The sequence below is a fragment of the Cottoperca gobio genome, chromosome 1 (genome assembly GCF_900634415.1).
Source record: "Cottoperca gobio chromosome 1, fCotGob3.1, whole genome shotgun sequence".
Lineage (NCBI taxonomy): Eukaryota > Metazoa > Chordata > Actinopteri > Perciformes > Bovichtidae > Cottoperca > Cottoperca gobio.
In genome coordinates this window covers 16,229,553-16,247,690 of record NC_041355.1, presented here as the reverse complement: position 1 = coordinate 16,247,690, position 18,138 = coordinate 16,229,553, and the positions used below count along the sequence as shown (strand labels likewise).

The window sequence follows — 18,138 nt, the reverse complement described above, 5'->3', positions numbered from 1 at the left end:
GGGCAGATTTGTTCTGCGTGCGCTCACTGTGCCATTTACAGTTAGTTTGGATATAATTAGCCAACGTACAGATTCTTTCCTGGTATTGTTGCCGTCGGGGTCGTAAACACAACCCAAAAGGTTGTCTATTTTTAGTGGTGGCAGCTCGTTGAGACTCAAGCAGCCACGCTTTGAAGCTTCCCCCAAGGCAAGATAAAGACATGAGGTGTGTGTGAGTGTGTGGATGGGTCTGTGGTGTTGCTGCTGGGCGTCTTATCCAGTGTTTGTGCCGATTGCCTGTAATGTTAATCAGCATTATTGTGACTTTGTTTTTAGTTTGTTGTATATCTTTTTAATACCAAGCGTGCACGTGCCAGGCATCTTGTAATGTACACTGTTGGTGAAGAGAGAGATAAAGTTAGAGAGACAGTGATAGACAGTGATGGACAGAGATGTAGCGGAGCAGGAAGACGGGACCAGAGCGATGGAGGTTTACAGATTAGCTGGCTGTCATCAGATGAAGATGGAGAGTTGTTTGTTGTCTGAGCTTCTGGCTCTGTTCCAGCTCCAAATGTCAGAGGACTACCGAGGCATTATGGGTGAGCACACACAGCTCTCATAATAGAGATGAAGGAAGGAACTAATTATATCAAATAAATAAGTGTTGTTTTAGTTGGGTTAGAATGCACTCAAAATAAGACATTTGAGGACGTCCCCTTGCGCAGTTACTGCTTCTTAATTGTAAAGGTTTGTTGTTTCTCTTTGTCTTATGTGATAGTAAATTCAATATATTTGGGGTTTGGACAGTTTGTCAGACAAAACCACTAATCTAAAGAAATCGGCTTATGTTTAAGAAACTGGGATCACCCTTTTCTAGTTTATTTTATCAACCAAATAATAAATCGATTAAATGAAAAAATCACCTCCAGAATGACGGATAATGTAAGTGATCGTAAGCAGCAGATCTAGAAGAATGTAGTTTCATCTCAAGTCATATATATATATATATATATATATATATATATATATATATATATATATATATATATATATATATATATATATATATATATATATATATATATATATATATATATAATCATTTATTTTTCAGAGCAGGTAAAACAAAGAAGAAGTATCCCGCATAGTATTGGATAAATCTAACAGTCTAGTGTTGGGGTTTAGTTCGGGTTAGATGGAGGTTACGTTGTCTACACCATTCATCATGTAACTGCTAGCAACCACAAATGTTTTAAGCACGGCAAAGTTTATAGCAGTGATTTGTTTTATAGAATAGATAGACGTCTGCAGAGCTGCGAGAGGGAGGAAGGGGTCACTGGAGGTCACGGAGTGAGAGGTGGCAGTCACCTTGCCTCAGGCAGCGGTCGCAGTCTAGTGCCCTTCAGTAAACACAGCCTGACTCGTCGATCTGCCACCGATTAATGGAGCTTGAATCGATTACAATACAGCGCTGTCCTCTGATGTCATATCTTTAAAGGACAATTGTGTCTCGAATTTCAAGGCGGTCACTGAACTCGATCTGAACTTCTGGCATTGTTCGGAAAACTTCAATGTGTCTCATTCAAGAAGTGTTTAAATGAATCACAAGTGAGCATCTGTCCTGAAGCATGACATGTGAATTATAAAATTGATGCAATAATGCGAGGATCAGATTTCATTCTTACTCAGATTAATTGTGCACAAACCCCCCCCACCACCACCACCACGCTCCCAAACCTCCCAACCGTTGATCTCTGGATGTGACCAGACCGAGAGGGTTCTGGACGGGGACAATGATGTATTGATCTAGAGAGGCGAAGGGAGGCAGGGAGGGAGCTCATGCTGGGGACTGCTGGAGTTGTGTGTCTTGTGACAGAGCAGGGATGGGATAGTGTACTCGTGTATGTGTGTGACTAAAGGGAGGGGAGAGGCGGTGTTTACAGAGCTTGGAGGAGGAGGGGGGGCTTATTTTGGTGAGGCTACAGCTGTTGCATTCGCCACACAGAATTCCACTCATTCAGCAAACTTCAGGCACGAGTTTCTACTGTCATTCACAAGTTGTGGCCGGTTGTTTACACTAACTTTAGTTTTGGCCGCTGGAGCATCTTTGAATAACAGAAGTCAAGGAATTCAAAGCTGAAGCAGAGATTGTAAAATCAGTAGAGTGACGAGTAGATGTGCAACGATAAGTTGGTTGATTGATTGATTGATTAGTTTGGCAAGAATCTGCAATTATTTTGGTAATTTTTTAATCATTTATCATTGTGGCATACAAAATGCAAAATACAAAAATGCCAGATATGGAGATTTTCAGCTTTTCTGTTTTATAGCAAATGAAACTGAATATCTTTGGGGTTTTGGATTGACAAAACAAGACATTTAAAGTCAGCACCTTGGAAACGGGGATGGACATTTGCATTGTTTTACACACCACCAAAGGATTAATTAACAATCCAGAAAATAGTACAATACAAACACATCGTTTTGTGGTTTTATCCTAGCCTGTCCTGTGCACTCAGTAAGTAGAACAGTGCAGGCACACAGGAGGATGAATTCAATAACAGGTTACATAACTCTTCCCTGCCCAGCTGCCTTCTATTAAAGAGGATTCTTTGGGGCTTTTATTCGTTTCCATAGTATAAATCACAGCTTTAGTAGTGGGATCAGGTACTGAGCAAGAAGCTTCCGGTGCCCCTATGAAATCTCTGGTTCACAGATAACATGGATATTTTGGCAAAACATTGTCATATTTGAGGTGTAATCTTTCTTCTTCCTTCTGTTTCCTCAAACTTTTAACTGTATGTCTTTGACTTTTCACATCTCCAAAAACACGGAGATCATCTGCATAGAGGGGCCAAGGATACCAGTTCAATGGGGTGGAAAAAGCATGTGACAACCACATTGAGCTACTTCTGGAGTGCCTTTGAGCAAGGCATTGGACACTTGTCTGCTCAGTGTACAAATGTAGAGGAAGCAGGAGTTGTTATGGGGTAAATCTAATGGTCTGAATATTGGATAATTGCAATAAATGCATTCTCGGTACACTTTAAAGTTTAGGCCATTGGTAAGCCTGTTGAATGTTGTCGCTGGCTTTCTTGTATATTTTAGTTGGTACAGTCTTAACACGGTGGTTTTCATCCATAGCAAGTGAAGACGTGTGGTCATGAGAGAAAAAACCCACTAAAAACATGTTTGTCCACATGGAAGGATTTTCTTAAAGGCATTGTTTGTTTGCTCTGACTATGACTCTTCTATACACTGAGCCGTGAGTCACTGCACTAATCTCAACCATCTTTTTAAGTGGCATTTGACCTGAGTGAGTAGCTTAGCGCCATGTGCAGACCAAATCATCTCTCCCTCCCTCCTAACCTCCCCCTGTTTCCCATCATACGGAGTTAGGATAAAGACTAACAAGTGGGGAACTGAGTCACTTCTGGCAGAGTAACCCCTATATATTGATCCTCCTGCTGTTGACCACTGGGCTTTTGAAGGGCAGAAAGCAGCGGGATTCCTTTCTTAAAACTGTTCTTGCTCACTCTCTCTCTCTCTCTCTCATTCCTCTGCTCTTCAAGCCAAGACACCATCTGTTAGAGCTCCCATAAGCCCCGCCTCTCCCTAATACACCACCAGCTTATCCTTCGCTACTGCAACAGCAGCCGTGTTGCAAGTGAGCCTGGAAAATGGCGTTTTATCTTTCTCTTTCCTTTTGAATCTGTGTTTTTCACCAAGTAGGTTATGCATTTGATTACGTGTTAGTTTACAGGAATTCAGTCAGGCCACTATTGAACCAACAAGCGAATCGTTCTTACTGTCTTTACTCGGTTTTTGGTCAGGTATTAAAGGAATTTGTGTTGGATAGATGGGACCTTTTGGTCATTAACTACTGTGATTTAAATCAAAAGAAAATCTGTGTTTCTTAGTTTGTGCCGTATTGTCAGGTTTCCTCTAAAAAAGTCATCTCTTTCACATCCATAACGAACGTTATATATTCAGATGTATTTCCTTTTGCCTTTATTGGCTGAGTCCCTTGGCGTTACAACAAGGCATGGAGAGTCACACTTGTTGCTTTTACTGTTACAATCCCTGTATCCGGCAAAATGCTTGTTGTCATGCCAACTGACCTGAGAATGAACGTTGGGAGTAAACCACCTCACCAGTCAAGGCCTGGATGTTAAAACAAAGCTTTTCCTGTCCTCCTCATGCACTTCGTTGGATTTTGTGTCAGAGTGACCTCACTGATGTCCATTTGCAGTTGTTACAACATGTGTGTGTATGGAACAAAACTCTGCCGTCAGGATGCTGCAGGAGCTGTTTATTTGCGTAAAAGAACAGCACCTCTCTGTGTTCGACATGTTGTAACTCTGTCATCTGCTGGTGATAAGTTGTTTGTCAATACATTGAATTGGCATATGCTTGCTAAAGTAATATATTATTACTTTTTGTTTACTTTATTGAGTAATTACTTATGACTGAAAGTTACTTCATGAAAAAAAACATCATGAAACTTTGCGAATCTTCCCTTTTTTGCATTTTGCCTTCCACAAGCAAATCTGTTTTGCATCATAATGCATACCACATTGTCATAAGTGCTTTAGTTTGAATTCTGGTACATTCTGTTCTGTTCCCTAACGTCCCGTTGTGCTATGAAATGTTGCAAAACATCCGAGTGCACATGTTTGTTTTATGGTAAATATGAAAATGTTCCCACTTGTCTTTTAAAATGTCATGATTTGTGTTATAATGTTTCCGCCTCTCTTTTCTTTTCTTCTCAGGTGAGAGTCAGAGCAGCGGGCATAGAGCGAGCGAGTGAGGTGAAGCAGGCATGAGCGTGGAAAACCATCAAGGGGTGGTGACTACCCCGCCCCCGCCCAGTGGAGGGACTAAGGAGCGCTACTTTGACCGGGTCAATGTCAACGATCCGGAGTACATCAGGGCGAGGAACATGTCACCTGATCTGCGGCAGGACTTCAATGTTCTGGAGCAGAAGAAACGTGTCACGCAGATCTTACAGAGCCCCGTAAGTCATTTAAAAAAGTGTTGAAATTCATGCATGGGGTGGGGGGGCATTGTCTGGAGGAGAATAACACTTATAATAACACAGATGGTAAGTTCCTAAAAAGGTTAATGAGCAGTATAATGCTATCAGCTAAAGCCACTGTTTACCCTTGATGTTACACAAAGCAAACTGGGTGAAAGAGATTGTGTGCCGCTGCAGATTTATTACACAGATAGCGCAGAACTCTGTACCTCGAGCGTTCTGAAAGGTAGATGGGATCTGGATTCCTTAACTCTACATTCCCAGCCTGGATCTGTTAACATGAGAATATTCTCCATAAACAAATTCTGCATATGAATTCAGAATCTGTAAGCAACTCTGCAAGATTTTGGTATCGGAAGCAGTTCTGGGTTTCCTTTTGTAGTCCCAGTAGTATTGACCACACAGTCACATTTAAGCGTTCTTTGGTTATATGCAGGTAAACAGTCCGTGTGGAGAGCAGAAGAGGTGGACAACATTGACCGAAAGGCAGTATCGGAACCCATCGGTTATTGTCTCCCTACGATGTAACTTTCTATTTGCTTTAAATTAGCTTGTAAACCGGCTACTTGTGAAACATCCGGTCGTAGACGTCTTCTCTCAACTCCAACTCTATTCTCGTGTCTCAAGTTGCTAAGAGGACTGTAAACAATGAGCAGTGCACGGAAAAGGAAGTCTTGGCCCGGATACCAACTGGCTACACCAGAACCCCCAATATATTGGCTGTTGCTCCCAGAGGCTTACCGTCGTCAGACCGATAGCAGATAGATTGACATGAGAGTAAAAGTGTCTCTATTTGTTGGCCCCTTGACAGACTGCTGACCTGTCAAAGGTGTACCCCACATGTTCCTCTATGTATGCTGGAACAGCCTCCAGCCCCACATGAGCCTGGACAAAACAATTTAATTCCAGAAATGTAATGTAAGGAGGGGAAACTACCTGGATGGTGTTCTATCTTTTGCCAAAGAATAGGGCGGTTGAGTTATCGAGATCACAGAAGACCCAATGGAGAACTTGCTGCAAGCAAAGAACTTTTCACCTCACTGACTTATACTTTGGGCAATCACTTACATTGTTCTCTTTCTGTCAGTAATTATTCCCCAATCAAGCGATTTCTAAAGATGTTACATGAAGTTGCATCACATGTACTTGTGTTGATGTTGCGACACTGGCCACAGAATCACAGCAGTCAGCAGCTACCACACCCTCGACAGGCTTACTGTCGGAGCTCTCCATGTGCCCTGCCGTCCAGCGGCTCTCATGTTGGATCAGGTTTTGCTGAGGTAAACAACTCTGTGAGTACAGGGCATATTTCGGCCAACATGCATCGTGTTGTGGTTTGATTTTCTTTCCCTGGAAATCTAGATTCTTGAGAATTACTGTTGCTCTACTAGCCAAACGGAAGTACTGGAGTTAGTTAGAGGTTTGAGCCCATTTGGGACCCAACATACTAATTATTTAGACACTCATAGTAGTACTGTTGTACTTTTGCAGTTCGCTGCAACCTCTGCAAAGATCAGAATGCAGTGCCAAGTTTGTGATTAACAGGGAGCAGTTCAAAGAGAGCACAAGCCACACTAACACTTGAACACAAAAATATACACGTCAGATGCCAGAGTTCACAGAAAAACACCATGTGCAATAGTACTCTTACACTTAGTTAATATTTTCCATGCGTTATGGATCAGTTTCCTTTTTGATCCCTGAATTCAACTCTGGTAGAAATGGTTCATACAAAGTCAAACTCAGTGTTGTCCTGTCCTGCTGTCTTTATGTTGCCCTTTGAACACTTGCGTCACCTTTCAGTTCAGCCTATGCAGTATTAGGAATATTTGCTCTGCACTATTGACTCAAGGCTGGGCTCTGCCTGAAGTGCGCCTCACTTTTAACTGAGGGATCTTACATTTAGAGAGACGAGGTGTGTGTGTGTGTGTGTGTGTGTGTGTGTGTGTGTGTGTGTGTGTGTGTGTGTGTGTGTGTGTGTGTGTGTGTGTGTGTGTGTGTGTGTGTGTGTGTGTGTGTGTGTGTGTGTGTGTGTGTGTGTGTGTGTGTGTGTGTGTGTGTGTGTGTGTGTGTGTGTGTGTGTGTGTGTGGTGGTTGTTTGGCCCGTTTCTTTTTAAGCTTTAAATGTGATCCGCATTCTGCACATGCCCAGTGTTATTTTCTTGGCACGCATCGTTTTGTGGCAGATGTCTAGGAGGGTGCTGCTGATGCAGGTTTCCACTTGATACTCTGTGTCACATTATGTGTGTACGTGATCGAGTACCGCAAGTGCAGTTAAGAGAGAGCAAATGAGTGAGTACATTGAAGGGCTCTACTCTAAGCAGACAGTCGGCCGTCATCGAGCTCGAGAGAGCTGTCCGACCACCACCTGACAACACCAGTGCAAGACGAAGCAAAACAGTGCCAGCCACAGTGATCTATCTCTGTCAGGTGCTGAAAACACATGGATGCTGCCGACCACCAGCTGAACATTGGCTCTAATCTTTGTGGTGGGTTAAAGTGCTCCAGTTCTAGTTAGCTTGAGTTCTCTGTTTATCTTCATGGTCTAAACCAGGGGTGGGGAACCTCCGGGCCGTATACGGCCCACGATACCATTTGATCCGGCCCTCGAGGTAATTCATAAAACACGCAAAAAAAAAAGAAGAAAAACACTGACTTTTTCCTGCCTAAGGTCAGGATCCTTGAACACAACACTAGCGGAACGTGTCATGTCACGTAAAAAACTTCAATATTAAACGAGACGTCATTGACATCAGCAAACGCAGCATGGCGAGTGTAAACAAGAGAAAGCTGGATGCGGAATGTCGCACTTTCCAGGAGAAATGTACGAATGATTATTTATTTGTGTAAGTAGTAGTGTGCCTAGTTTGTGCGGACGTGTGATGAAATAATAATTATAAAAATTTGAGCATCATTACAGCACGAAACATTTCGAACTGCACGAGCTGACAGGACGAGTGCGTTATTTTTATTCTATTTAATTATTGTGTACTTTTTTTTTACAGTGTTATGTATATTATTCCCGCTTGATGTGGTTTTGAACGTGAGCCAACCAGCTCTCAGTCAGCTGTTGGCCACAGAGGATGTTTCAGACCTGACATCAAGACACTTGGCCTCTGCTGGTTTATTCATATTCAACAACAACAACAACAAGTGTGTGTCACCAGCTGGACCTGCACACGTGTTCTCTCTCTCGCTCTCTCGCTCTCTCGCTCTCTCGCTCTCTCTCTCTCTCAGCGGTGGCCGCTGCCGCGGATGTGATAACTTCACCTAGACAGCCGGTGGCTGTTCCGCGAACCTTGCCGCACCGCGCCACTGCTGTGTCTGACCTGGTGCATGAGGCAGGTGGTGATGTTTCACAGGGTGTGTGTATTAATAATGATGTACAGAAAAGTTAGGAAAGTGGTTTGGGTGAGGCAGGTGAAAGTAAAGTGGATACAGTTGAAAGGATGATATGGGGCGAACGGATGGAAGAGGAGGTGACAACGTTAGAGGTAAAACAAAAGCCTGCTATAAATACGCAGGAGAAAAATAAATAATGCATCAAGTGAGAAAAAAAAAAATGCAAAGTTGGGGATGAGGGGCAGACTTTAAGAAAGCAGGGGCAGGTGGATGAAAGTCTGAGTGAAGAGGAGTGTGTCTCAGATAGCAGTGACATCCCTGGTTTTAATTTAAGTAGCAGCCAAGACATTTTTTATTATACCGCTAAAAGTTTTAAAGCGTTTCTCCAGCAAACAAAGAATCAACATGGGGTAAAAGTGGAGGAATACTTTCCAGATTTGGCCGTTTTTAATACCTCAGCCAGACTCCATATGAGCCAAAGAGAGGAGTCTGGCCTCACTGACCTTTAGATTAAAGAAACTTGTGCTAAAAGTAAATTATTTAATTTATATGTTTTTATTTTTGTTTTTATCATCTCACTTGCTATGGATACTTTTAGAGTGGGTATTTTAAAGGTGAATGGAGCCAGAGTTTTAAAAAAAAGAGCACAAGTATATGATTTTACTGCAGTCTCACTGGAGGTTGAGCATTTTATCGAAGGGAGGTTGCTTTTAGTTAAGACCCTGTCCCTGCAACAGACTTGGTGGAGAATGCAGACTGGGTCCACAGTGGAGGATTTTATATAAACCTCCCCCTAAAAATGCGGACTGCCGACCTTCAGTAGAGGTTTTTACAAGGTGCTATCGCTTCCAACGCTTATTTCCGTCATTAATCCTGCTGTTTTTAACAAGTGTCCATTTTGTAATCTTCGCAAGGCTGTTTTCGATGTTTTTAGCGAGTGTAAGAGACTCACAAGTTTCTTTCTCTCTTTTAACATTGTTTTTTAGTCTCCTTGATGTAGTTTTAATATTGTTTGTTTTAGTGATAACGATGAATTACACTTTGCACAGGTTTTTTTTTTTTTTGGTTGGATAAAGAAAAAAAATATAAAAAATAATAATATGTGTATGTATGTATGTATGTATGTATGTATGTATGTATGTATATGTATATGTATATATGTATATGTATATATAGTATATATGTATATGTATATATTATATGTATATATGTATATGTTATAGTATATATATGGTAGTCGATATATTATTATATATATATATATATCTATCTCTATTATATATCTATATATATGAGATCTATCTATTCTTATATATCTATTATATATCTCTATACTCTCTATATTATCTCTATCTGTTCTTCTCTTATATATCTATAGTCTCTATCTCTCTATCTTCTCTCTCTTCTTTATTCTCTATTTTTGTATGTGTTCTCTCTCTCTCTCTCTTTCTATATCTATATCTATTCTCTCTCTCTCTTGTGTGTCTTCTCTATCTCTCTTTGTGTCTTATTTTTCTCTATATGTGTCTATCTCTCTCTTTTGTCTCATCTCTCTCTTCTCTCTCTCTCTCTCTCTCTCTCTCTCTATCTCTATATATCTATCTCTATATATATCTATATATATATATATATATATATATATATATATATGTGTGTGTGTATATGTATATATATATTTATTTTAAAACGGAAAGGGATTTTCCTTGCACTTTATTTGTAAACTGTTTGAGTTTACATTTATTTTTCTAAATAAAGTGTTTTTGAAAAATCTCTCTCTCTCTCTCTCATCATCTCTATTTCTTTCTCAGTCTGTTTCTCTCTCCCGTATTCAGCTACAACAACAAGAATGTCAACAGCGGTGTGTCCACACATGGTGCCTGTCTCTCTCTCTCTGTTTGTTTTGATTCCAGTGTTATGGGACTAGTGGCGGCTCCAGATTGCATGTTTCTAGTGCTCAGATGACAGGTTGTATTTTAAGACAGACCAATATAGGCAAGGCGGGAGGGAATCAACTCAGCTGACTTTATCCACCCGCCTCATTCATGCAGCCGTGTTTACCTTTAGAAGTCAAAGGCTACAGCTGAACCTTGAACCATTTTCGGTCCCTCATTGTCCCACCAGGCAGTGTGGACACTTTCATTGCCTGTATGCGATGTCAATAAGCGTACAGAGGCACATTAATTAAGACAACACATGTGTAAGGATGAAAGAGGGGGAGAGAAGGTAATGCATGTAACAAATGCATACTGTACAGAGTCCCTTGATGCATTTACGGAAGTGACGCAAATTATTGATCACATTTTTAAGCAGAAAGCGTATAGTGTTTTCATCTCTTCTACAGATGTTAGAGCAACAAAATCCTCAATAATTTGGATGCAGGTAATGACATTAAATCTCCTTAAGTGTACTTGACTTGTTTGATTAAGATGAGAGAAGAGGAAGCTAAGGATTTTTTTCAAAAGGCTTTTGGTGGAGAGTGTTTTCTATTGTATGACATGCAAATATTTTGCAAGAAATTTGCCTTGAGGTGGTTTGTGAGGGACACTGCAAGAAGGAGCTTGGATACAGATTGTGGCCACAAATCCAAGTCGCATGATATCATGGTTGGTAAATCATAAAATGTAATTGTTGAATTGTGAAGTTAAGCTTCTCTCTGTGTTGGGAACGAGGTTGCCGTGACTATCTGCGACCAAAAAGGTCAAAAGTCCTCAGAGGCTTGAAATTAGATCAGGTGAAATTGAATTTGAGTTATATATCCCACATGCTGCTTCTATTTTCTGCATCTCCGCTCATCTTGCTTTGTCCCTTGCTATTAGTGTTTCCTCTCCACTGCACGTCTGGTGGCACAGTTAGTACATCATCCATAAAAATGATGCCAAGTGGTAAATTTGCTCCGCCTCATTTGCACTAGTCTGGTGGTTTTCATAGGAAGTGCACATTTTCTCCTCTTCCCCCGCCTCCCACTTGCCAGAAAACACAAGTGGATAATTTATGGTACTTTGGCGGGTTGCGCCGAGAACCCCCTCATGTGAGGTAAATGTCACGGCTGCGCTCCATTATGTTTTCTCTTTTTCTTTTTCAAGTCCTGAAAGTCTCATTTGATAGAACATTAGTGGTTGAACTCACCCCAGAGACTCTTTTTACAACCACCGCCTCTCATCTCAGAGCCATGTCTCGACGGCTGTGTTTCAGTTTTGGCATTTCACGACATCTCTTGGGTGCTGAACTTAGCTAAAACCTCCAGCAGTATAGCAGTGCTCTCAGGATTAGAGGGTAATGTACTGAAATGTTACTAAGTCCACTTTAGCTCATGTGCAACCTCAAAAAGATAGATCAAAAGTCAAAAGAATCTCTAGGATGCTTAGTGGTAAGCGTTCCACTAGTTTCCTCATCTGGCAACTGAAATCAATGTTTATCATTCAAAATCAGAGACTGAAATTATTTAGTCATAAAGCCAATAAATGTAAAGATTTGTCTCTTGCTGAAACTGTTGAATAAACCTATTTGCAAATATGCCGGATCAGTATCAGTGCTAATACTGACCTGATTAAGTGAGTCGGGTATCGCCCATCACGTGACCAATTCACATAAAATACAGTTTCCTTGTTTTATTGACACTTTTAAGAATGTGATCAGTGTAAAGGATCCTTGTTGCTCAGATGTACGCGCACTTACCGGGGCGAACAAGGGCATCCCTTTAAGAAAAAGGGCAGAGAGTTTATGGAGTCGTTGCAGCTGGAGTTGGGGACCAATGCCACTGATGCACACTCTGAGGTTAGACAGGGGGAAATCAATAGCATTGGCAAGTTTACAGGCAGGCACTCTTTTACTTTGTAACACTGTCACGATGGCGGCTTGAAAGAGCTGCTTTGTGCTGACATAACTGGGGAGGTTGTGGCTGAAATTACAGGCCTCATCTGGTGTGTGTGTCTGCACGCTTTAGGGATAATGTTTGCGTGTGTATTTTGACCCTGTTGAAGTTACTCGTTTACTTTGGATTATTCACCTAGTTGAGAATAATGCAACATGAGCTTGGATGCCATCACAAAGAGACCTGATAAATGCAGGTCAGTATGTTCTTCCACGTGAACTATGATGCAGTTTTGAAGGAGTGAGAATGTAATCCTAATCTGCTACAGGAAATGACCCCAAAGCACAATGTTAAGAAGTGTAAGGAAACAGAATTGGACATTTGATATTCAGCTGAGAGTTGAGGCTCTGTCCAATACACACTACTTGTGACTGGTATTTTCAAGCCTTGGTTTGCTGTGCAATTACTTGAACTCTGCTTTAGTGAGTCACAGCCAAACATAATAGTTTAATTTCACATGAGGTAATGCTGAGACCATCCCTTTTTTTGATCAGTGCACAAGCGCAGACGTGTAGGATCGGCCTTGCTACAACAGTCATAAAAAGTCCTGTCTTCCTTTCCCACAGGATGATGTATAACAGTTTAAGTGTCACCTGTATCTGCAACAATGACTGAGCTGGACAAAAGGAAACTTCTCTGTAGGTCATTTGACAAAAGCCCTCAGAAGACTAGGAACTTCCTGTTATAGTAAGATTTCGAAGAAAAGTTGATATTGTCCCTTGGAGAATGTGACTAAGATGATCTAAAATATGCATGTGAAAATGTATTTTTATTTAACATCCACCAAATAGTAAACTCTTTCCAGGAAGCATCTGCCCTGACGTAATGTCCATCAGCAAAGCGTGAATCCTGGCAGCTCATCCGGCCCTGTGGAAGCAACAAAGAGACTATTTCTCAGCAAGAACCAATAAACTCTCACCTTTACACCGGGGAATGTCTGAAACTCTTCCATGTTTGTTACTTTACATAAATTGCCATGTTTTACTGCTGTCTACAGTCTGAGGCTTTGACTCGTCCGCCAAAGTGCCGACCAAACTCAAATCTGCATTGACTTAATTATCTCAATACCGCTGCAGTTCCACTTTGAAAGATTAGCTTTTGCCATCTTTGAGGAGTCACAGAAACCTTTCCTCATTTCTCTGATTGGATCACATTTATTTCCTCCAGTACGTGCAGAGACCCGCTTTGCTCTGTTGTCTGTCGGTGATTTTGATCAGGCAAATGTGCCGTCGCCGCAATGATGCAATGTCATTTTGAAGGTTCACCTGATTTCATGTCTTTGAGTTGATGTGGGAGTCTCATCAGAGTCGAGCAGTCACACCACAGCAGCTAAAAAACACACTTGACGTGTGACACTATTTATATTGCTGCAGATGTGGGGGTTTTGCTGAAATAATAATGATACGATCCACTTTAGGCCCCCGGATTAATCTGTTTAGATGATGGGAATCAAATCCCTGCTGTCATAATCTTCTTGGGAACACACAAATTGTACAGCAGATGCCTGCTAGTGTGTGTGTGTGTGTGTGTATGTGTGTGTGTTTCTGTACACTGAAAGTCTGTTGCGTTGAAAGTTTGTCTGAAGTTGATTTCACAGTGTTTTAAAACAAAGGTGATCCTAATGAGGTTTTTTCAGCATTTTTTAGCTAATTAGTTTTTTTTGGAGCACAACTTAACTGTTTTGGTTCACTCTACGGTGTTGAGCTATCGAGAATCTTCCAGCACAGACCCAAAACAAAGCCCTTTTCAGTCGAATCGCACAACACAAAATCTGCTTGAGGGTCAAGTGCTGTGGCTTCAGTAAACTGCGTCTTTAGCACTGTGGCTCCAACACAGCACAACAGTCTTTGAAACAGAAATGCCCAGATCAACAAAAACAACTGAAAACAAAAAGCCCTGACCCACCACTGTCAGGCATCCGCAACAGGCCAGTTGCCACAGCAACCTTGCCACTAGGGACTGAGGAATGTCTGGCTTGGGTTCAGAATCAGCGCTGCTCCGGGACTGTATTTGTCCTGATTTGGGGGGTTGCTCCACTTTTAACAAAACATCCCCACATGGGCATCAAACCAAAGGCCTCAACTCCGTTCACATAACACTAATGGAGCGGCACATGGGGTGACTTGGATGCAGGGGGAGGCAGAGACGAGATGTTTTAGTGCACAGCTCTATTGGGAATGTGTTGACTGTAGCATAAACATTGAGATGAAATAAAGGCATGAATATTGGATGTTGCCCTGCAATAAGAGTCATCGCATTGAAGTAGTGTCATGGCCTATGTTCACTCTCAGGGCAATGCTGATTTTGCCACAGATTTCCACCAGGAAGTTAAATTGGACTCATGCGGTCAGAAATTTGCAATTGCAACAAATCTCAAATGCAAATTAGTCTGTAATCTCTGAGCAAATAAAACATGAGTTTGCAGATTTGTCTGGTTCCCAGGCAAATGGTTTAGGACCCAAAAAGGCAGTAATGTACATGTCCTCTTTTAAAATGATAGCTTTCAGGCATGGCAGACATAAACTGTATGTACCTGCAGGAGATCCACACGACACACTGATGTGTTGGGCTGACTCAGAACTGTGTGCTGCAGTCCTGGAAATTATTTATATCATTGAACACAGCGACACGGTGCAGGTGATGAGATTTTAGTCGAGCCAGGAGATGAGTTTTCATTTGCATGTATACATTGGAACGTTATTATGAAGGCAGCAGAAAACATATTAACTTCTGACTGTTGGAGGTCGTCTTTATAATGCACATAAGTACGGAAAACTGAAGGTAAACATGGGAACAATAGACTAGACTGACTACAGACCTTTGAAACAAATGGATGACAATGTGAACAGGCCACACAAATCAAGCAATCCTGATACGGAATGTAACAGACTTTGCTGATTATTACTGCGTTTCACCTCTGTACTGGTCACAGCTGTTAACAAATTAGCCAGTAGGGAAAGTTGAGGTTCCCAACAGCTACACTTACAGTATTACCGTGCGTGCTGTTACACACTTGCATGGCCTTTAGCATCATCACATTGCATCATATTCAAACTCCTTCTCTTCTGATCTTCATGTACACTCAAAAGTCTTGTGCTTTCTGTTTGAAACGTTTGATGCATGAGTTGTTTCATGATGAGAAACAATTCCCTTTGATGGAAAGCCTGAAGCCTAAAATCATACAATACTTTGATATGATGTAACACATTGTATCTGGTCTTCAATAAGAGCATGTTAGCATGTACTTTATTGTGTCTATGAATTCAACAGATAACTGTAGTCTGGACATGAGGATTAGCGACACATACACTCTCTCTCCCAGTCAAGCAGCCAATCGTAACTCAGGCTACGAGCTGGCCCGACAGCCAATCCTCACTCGGCTTGTTGGGAAGCCATCCTATCCTGATCCAGCTTCATAGAGCGCATTAAGTAAAATTTGGATTGACACCCGAGGAACAAGTCTAATCTGTGATTAACACGTCTCCCGCTTTATTCCTTCTCTTCCTGTCTCTCTTAATGTTCCCACTTCTTTTTACTCTTTCATCCCTCCCTCACCACTAATCTCTTCTCCCTCTGACTCTAATCTGTCTCACCATTATCTCCCTGTCTTTTCTTTTTATTTATTTGTTTTAGATGTCGTTACATTTAAAGAAAGTTAAAGCTCCATCTTCAAAAGGAAATAAATGATTGCCGTTTAATCTTCATAGTGTGAATTGTGTAACTCAAAGGCTTGATTTCCATGTACAGCGTACATACTGGATATTGTTCATTTTCATGCTTGATGTTTTGAAGATTAGAACATAAATATTAACCCGAAAAGCCATTTTGATGTTGGAAACTTGCTTTCCACTCTGCATTTAGGGACATCTGAGGGTTCGTTTTCTAGTTTTTGTCGCGCTCCGTCGTCTCATTGTCACATTATTTCCGTTCTAAACTCCTTCTCTCTTCTTATCCTTTTCCAGGCCTTCAAAGAGGAGTTGGAGAGTCTGATCCAGGAGCAGCAGAGGAAAGGGAACAACCCCACTGGCCTGCTGGCCCTCAGACAGATTGCTGACTTCTTCATGTCTAGCTCTGTGGCCGGCTTCAACACCTCCCCCCTCAGTAAGTGCTCACTCACGGTGCTGAGGCACGTAACCCCGGGAAACAACACACTAACATTTAGCAGAGCGTGCCACCCGTGCCGGGTGTGCAAGCACTTAGCGCTGCAAATCAAAACACGTCATCAGAATTTGAAGAGAGAAGATCCATATCCAAACATGAGCTTTGTGTGCTTAAGGGCATAAATACCCCAAGACGACCCAACCCCAGACTCCGGAAGAGCTGCGCATACTTCTCTGGGTTTTGATCTTGGAGTTCTGTCCAGGAGTCCATATGTGAAGTCTGCTTTCTATCACAGCGCTGGAATGCTCAACTAATGCCGAATTACATGTAAAATGCAATATAGTAGTACAGTTCAGCTCTTTCTTAAGATATGCCCATAATGAGCAGGTCTAAGAGTCTTCGGCAGTAAACAAAGTATAAAGGTTGGAGGGTTGTTTACATCCCCTGTCGTTCATGTGGAGCCAGATGTGTCACATGCAGCATTGTTGCAGATGTTGCCAGCGCTCCTGTGTGGCTGGTGACGTCGTCGCTGGGAAAAGAGGATAAAAGTGCATTTAATTTTAACACAACTAGATCATTTTCTTCCAGGCATATTCTATTTGTTTCCCTTTTTTAAACTTGATCATACTATTGTTTAGGTCTGGGGATGGTCACTCCCATCAACGACATGTACGGAGTGGAATCCACCACCATGGTGAAAGGCGAGAAGCTGACACGCTGTAAGCTGGCAAGCCTCTACAGACTGGTGGACCTGTTCAGCTGGGCCCACTTGACCAACTCCTACATCACAGTGAGTAGCTGCACCAAGAGTACGACTGAATTTAAAAACAGAAGGGCGGATTCCCAGAGAATGGCTGGCAATCTGCCGCGTCTCAAGGTCCAATTCACAGAAGATATTGCGCTAATGATATAACAGCGCAAACACACGTCCTTAAAGAGTGCAATAATCCATGTGGCAAAGTATAAATCTGGTTGAGGCCAATGCGTCGGTAATGAGGGGCGAGAGCCTGAGCCAGCAGGTCTGGTCAGGGGAGGGTTTCACTTCCAGCTACTCTCAAAGGCAATTAAGAGGCGAGGAAACTGTCACTGCATCCCAAAATAAATGAGTCTGACACCCCTTATACATGCGCTTCAGTTACCACCAACTCTCTCAAGACGCTAATAATGTCACTGCAACTGTGTGTGGATATTAGCGCTGATGCAATGAATGTGTTTCTTTGCACAGGTCTCGTGGCCACAAAAGCCGCCCCCTAAGAAAGTGTTGACAGTAGTAAGCTGTGTTCAAAATGAGTCTTACTATGTAAAGCAATATATTTACTGTTTGCTGTTTTACTTCAGTGTCCTGATTTTAAGTGTGATTTCTTCTCACAGTCCAACAATGAAAAACAACGGAAATGATGCGACTCCACAGCCGATGATTTATAACTGAAGTATATAGGGAGTAGGAGGTGATTTCAGACATGGCAATGGTTTCTGAAGGCAATCAGAACGGATATAGAATATGTTGATGGATTCGATGACATTTTGATGAATTGTCTGGATTCCCATGTTACTTTATACACATAAAAATATGCTGATTTGACTTTTTCTTGTTTTAGGCTCGAGTCAGTAAAGAGCAAGACCACATCCTGATCCTCCCCAGAGGACTGTCATTCACTGAGGCGTCTGCATCAAACCTGGTAAGAAACATGAGAAGCAGTGGACCCCTCCCAACATCTATGCATTTAGTTATATACGTAGTCTTAAGAAAGTGTCCTTTCAGCAGTTAAACAACATGTATGAAAAAAAGGGTGAGGTAATTTCACTT

General features: G+C 41.8%; 1 protein-coding gene across 7 annotated transcripts in view; it reads left to right on the top strand.

The window, feature by feature from the left end:
• Positions 1–18,138, top strand: part of add3a (adducin 3 (gamma) a) — a 100,276-nt gene that overhangs the window by 60,265 nt on the left and 21,873 nt on the right. For 6 of the 7 annotated variants that reach the window (XM_029443345.1, XM_029443302.1, XM_029443310.1 and 3 more), the window contains 4 exons: positions 4,752–4,996; positions 16,193–16,331; positions 16,970–17,121; positions 17,930–18,010. In XM_029443345.1, coding sequence (XP_029299205.1) covers positions 4,802–4,996; positions 16,193–16,331; positions 16,970–17,121; positions 17,930–18,010 — 567 coding nt within the window. In that variant the 5' untranslated portion in view covers positions 4,752–4,801. Of the gene's footprint in view, positions 1–4,751; positions 4,997–16,192; positions 16,332–16,969; positions 17,122–17,929; positions 18,011–18,138 lie in introns of those variants that run through there. The other variant, XM_029443354.1, reaches the window with a different exon arrangement.